Source organism: Salvia splendens, chromosome 15, assembly GCF_004379255.2.
Source record: "Salvia splendens isolate huo1 chromosome 15, SspV2, whole genome shotgun sequence".
Taxonomy (NCBI): Eukaryota; Viridiplantae; Streptophyta; class Magnoliopsida; order Lamiales; family Lamiaceae; genus Salvia; species Salvia splendens.
In genome coordinates, this window is record NC_056046.1 from 18,887,783 (window position 1) to 18,892,585 (window position 4,803).

Here is a 4,803-nt window from a genome sequence, read left to right on the forward strand (position 1 = left end):
CGAATCAAAGAGGCACATTTAAATCATTCAAACATAAACTCAAAACTATCCTTTTGCAGAAAATGTTAGTACTCCCTTCGTCCCTGAAAATTTGTCATTTATTTCCGTTTTCGTCTGTACCTAAAAATTGATCACCTTTCACTTTTACCATTTTTGGTAATGGACCTCACATTCCACTAAATCATTCTCGATCACATTTTATTATAGAACTATTATATAAAAGTATGACTCAGATCCTACTAACTTTTTCAACCTACTTTCTATTACATTTCTTCAAATCTATACCAGATCAAATGGTGACAAATTATGAGGGACGGATAGAGTATTTGAGATAAGGCAACACATAACATTGAAATGTCGAAGTTGCATGCATTTATCACGGTTAAATAATGAGCATATTTCAATTCCACACCTAAAAGATAAATGTTTATGAAAAATATGCATAAAAGGATTAACATGGAAACACTCAAGATAAAGGGCCTTCTTAATGTATGGGTAAGATAATTACTTCCCACCTCATTTCCAAATTTAACAGATAAACACATATTTCGCCATGCTCCCACCCAATTCCTTGGATTTATTCAAACCCAATAAATGAAAATGTGCCCATAAATAATAAAATAATAAAAACACCCCCACTGCGTGAAAAGCTACCATCACTTCTCCACTATATAATCCCTTCATATCATCCAACAAAACTTGGCAACCACACCATAGTTGCTTGCACCACCATTGTTTGTGGCAAAATCTCAAACAATTCTTTGTAAATTAATCATGGAAAATAAAATGATTAATCTTCTCAACTTCCTAGACTCCAAACCCTTAATAATAATCTCCCTCATAATCCCTCTCTTTGCTATATTCCTCCTGTCAAGATTTCGCCGTAAGCGATATCCACCCGGGCCCTCTGGCTGGCCCGTGATAGGTAACATGGGCCTTATGGACCAGCTCACCCATCGCGGGCTGGCTCAATTAGCCAAAAAATACGGAGGAATCTTCCACCTCCGTATGGGCTTCCTCCACATGGTGGCCGTGTCAAGCCCAGACGTGGCCAGGCAGGTCCTCCAGGCCCAGGACAATATTTTCTCCAACCGGCCCGCAACAATCGCGATAAGCTATCTCACGTATGACCGGGCCGACATGGCATTCGCCCACTACGGGCCCTTCTGGCGCCAGATGCGAAAGCTCTGCGTCATGAAGCTCTTCAGCCGAAAACGGGCAGAGTCCTGGGACTCGGTCCGCGACGAGGTGGACGACATGGTCCGGGCCGTGGCCACGAGCAGCCGGACCGTTGTGAACATAGGCGAGCTCGTGTTCGGGCTGACGCGGAATATAACGTACCGGGCCGCGTTCGGGTCGGTCTCGCACGAGGGCCAAGATGAATTCATCAAGATTTTGCAAGAAATCTCCAAATTGTTTGGAGCTTTTAATATTTCGGATTTTATTCCGTTTTTGGGGTGGATTGATCCTCAGGGGATTAATGGGAGGTTGATCAAAGTTCGGGCACAACTTGATGGATTTATTGATACTATTATCGATGATCACATGCAAAAAGCCCGGCCCGAAAATGGGGGTATTGAGTCGGATATGGTGGATGAGCTACTTGCTTTTTATAGTGAAGAGGCTAAGGTTTCTGAATCGGAGGATTTGCAGAATTCGATCAGCCTAACAAGGGACAATATTAAGGCAATTATTATGGTGAGCGTTACTCATACTAATTAATTAATCTATTACTCCCTATTATTATTATTATTATTATTATTATTATTATTATTGACGTCGTTGTGTGCATATTGATGATATCATTAAGTATATAGTAATTCGAAACTAAAAATTAAGAAGCTCAGGATATATTTGATTGCTTGACTGAATTTGAAGATTTTCAAAATAAAGTAGTTTTGTGCATAATCGAATATTAAAAAGGCCTTAAATGAGCAATTTTAGTGTTCCCTCTCGAAAAGGGAGCTTTCGTTTTCGAGTATTCGGAAATGAATTTGATGAGAAATCAATTTTCAGCAGGGATTGTTAGATGTAATTAATATAGTCTTTTCGTTTAGCTTCAGGTTATTTGGTGAAATACGTAAAAATTTATTGCTCAACCACCATACAATTTCTATCTACTATACGCTGTCGTGTTGTACTATTAGATGTGGAGCAAAGCCCTAGCATGTCTAGACAAAAAAATATTTATGTTTAGCTTCCAATAGAATGTGTATAATGCTATTTTTTTTTCTAAAATTGATAATTTGCTAATTTAATTATACAGTATATTAAAAATATCAATACGATGTCATTAGTATGTGGACACATGACTTTCAAAAATAGATATCAACACAAACACATAAGTATGTCGATTAAATTTGTATTGACATATTAACATCATCATATTGACATTTTTCAGATACTGCGTTGATGTGTTAGGGTTTAGTATTTTCCAAACACATAAATGTATTCTTATTTCTTCATAATTATTCTAAAACATGTAAATATAATCTCACACGTTACACTTAACATCCTATCATAAACTATACTATACCATTAATCTCTTTTGACTTTCCAGAGGACATAAAATCAAACAACCATTTGAAAAATACGTAAAATATATTGAATTAGGATGCGATAAGTCCACCATCCTTTTCCTAATTTAATTTTTAGGTAAGAAAAGTTTATAATAGAGTATATGAATATGATGAGTAAAATTATTATGCAATTGAAGGACGTAATGTTTGGTGGGACCGAGACGGTGGCATCGGCGATAGAGTGGGCCATGGCGGAGCTAATGCGAAGCCCAGTGGACCTGAAGCGGGCCCAGCAAGAGCTGATGGACGTGGTGGGCCCAGGCCGGAAAGTGGAGGAGGCCGACTTCGACAAGCTGATCTTCCTCCGCTGCTGCCTCAAGGAGGTCCTCCGCCTCCACCCTCCGATCCCGCTCCTCCTCCACGAGACGGCCGAGGACGCCGTCGTATCCGGCTACCACGTGCCGGCGAGGTCGCGCGTGATGATAAACGCGTGGGCGATCGGGCGCGACGAGGGCGCGTGGGAGGACGCGGAGGCATTTAAGCCTTCACGGTTTCTACGAGACGGCGCGGCCGACTTCAGGGGCGGGAGCTTCGAGTTCATACCGTTCGGGTCGGGGCGGAGGTCGTGCCCCGGGATGCAGCTGGGGCTGTACGCGCTGGAGGTGGCGGTGGCGCATCTGCTGCATTGCTTCACGTGGGAATTGCCGGATGGGATGAAGCCGGGTGAGATGGATATGGATGACGTGTTTGGCCTCACTGCGCCACGCGCCACCAGGCTCATGGCGGTGCCCACGCCGCGGCTGCTGTGCCAGCTGCACTAGCACACATTTTCGTTTGTTTTTAATTCTGCTGGTTTTTGGATAGAGTTATGGTATATGAGCATTTAATTATGCAACGAAATAATTAGCGAGTTTGGGGAAAGATGTGAGATAGAATTTGTAAAAATATCTATGTAACACGGTTTGTCTGATTCAATGGGAAATGTGCTTATTACTCTATTTTATCAATACTTTCTTTACTAATTTATTTACATTTTGTAAATATTAGTACATCGTAACCAAACAAAATTAAATCGAAAAGAATTATAAGATAAATTTATATGTATACCTATACTAATATAAAATGAGTTATTGAAATATGTAACTCATTTACTTAAAACAGTAAACTGAAATGAGACATTTATTTAAGTCCGGCCAAATAATGAGATATGGAATATTTAATGGAGACCGGAGGAATTGTTTATTACGGTTTGTTGACATGAATTAATTTTAAGTTTTATTTGTACATATATTTAATGAAGTGAGACTCATTCTTCACTAATAATACTTCAATTCTTTTTCTTTATATCCCTCTTTTATTTTTACCAATTGTGCATTAAAACAGGGGTCATTTAGTATATATAATAGCGATTAGTTATTGTAAAAAAATTTGAGTATAATTTAAATTATATATTCTCTAATCATTAGTATAGCTACAAACCGATATCGAAAATGCATTGTGTATTCTCCCGGTATTGAAAATGCATTTGGCCTGCCTCAGTCATATGCCTTACATTCTTCTAAGAGCATCCATAATAAGAATAGCTCAGCCATAGCCCAGCCATAGTCTAGCCACAAATTCTTTTTGCCACATCATCAGTACTAAAAATCCTCATGCCACATCATCAAAACAAGCAAATAGCCCAGCAATAACCTAGCCACATCACTCAAAATTATATAAAATAAATAATTAACAATCACACAAAATACGGAATTAAATTTACGACACAGATACGGAAAAATTCAATTATATTATTAAAATTTAAAAAGTACATTAATTAAAAAAATTACATTAATTTTAAAAAAAGGTATATTAAAAAAATTATAAAAAAAAAGAAGGTACATTAAAAAATTACATAATTAAAAAAAAAACTAACGCCGTGCAATCCTCCGCGCCCACAACTCTTCAATTAAATCCTTTTGTAGTCGAATATGAACATTCACTTGGCGCAGGTCGGCATGTGCTTGGAGGCGGCCGACTTCATCGTGAGGTGCCCCGTTTCGTACGTTGGAGGCGGCCACGCCGTCGTTGGACCTGCTTCATTATCGTCGTTCGCCCAACTAGTCAGTTGTACATCCTCATCTTCGACAATCATGTTGTGCATGATAATACATGCGTACATTATATCGGCAATACAGTCGACATGCCACAAACGCGTTGGACCTCTAATTGCCGCCCATCGAGACTGGAGGACGCCAAATGCGCGCTCCATGTCCTTACGCGCCGACTCCTGTCATTCCGCAAA

At 39.4% G+C, this 4,803-nt stretch overlaps 1 protein-coding gene across 1 annotated transcript; it reads left to right on the forward strand.

Moving 5' to 3' along the window:
* Positions 1-690: 690 nt before the first annotated feature.
* LOC121766578 (cytochrome P450 84A1-like) lies at positions 691-3,526 on the forward strand. The gene is made up of 2 exons (XM_042162851.1): positions 691-1,698; positions 2,717-3,526. Exons 1-2 carry the CDS (start codon positions 775-777, stop codon positions 3,338-3,340), a joined length of 1,548 nt encoding a protein of 515 aa, XP_042018785.1. The 5' UTR covers positions 691-774; the 3' UTR covers positions 3,341-3,526.
* The last annotated feature ends 1,277 nt before the right edge of the window (positions 3,527-4,803 follow it).

Excerpts from the sequence above, each read along its gene's own strand:
- LOC121766578 (XM_042162851.1), top strand. The coding sequence starts at position 775 with ATGGAAAATAAAATGATTAATCTTCTCAACTTCCTAGACTCCAAACCC. Across the intron at positions 1,699-2,716 it reads ATATTAAGGCAATTATTATG|GACGTAATGTTTGGTGGGAC; the intron begins GTGAGCGTTACT and ends ATGCAATTGAAG.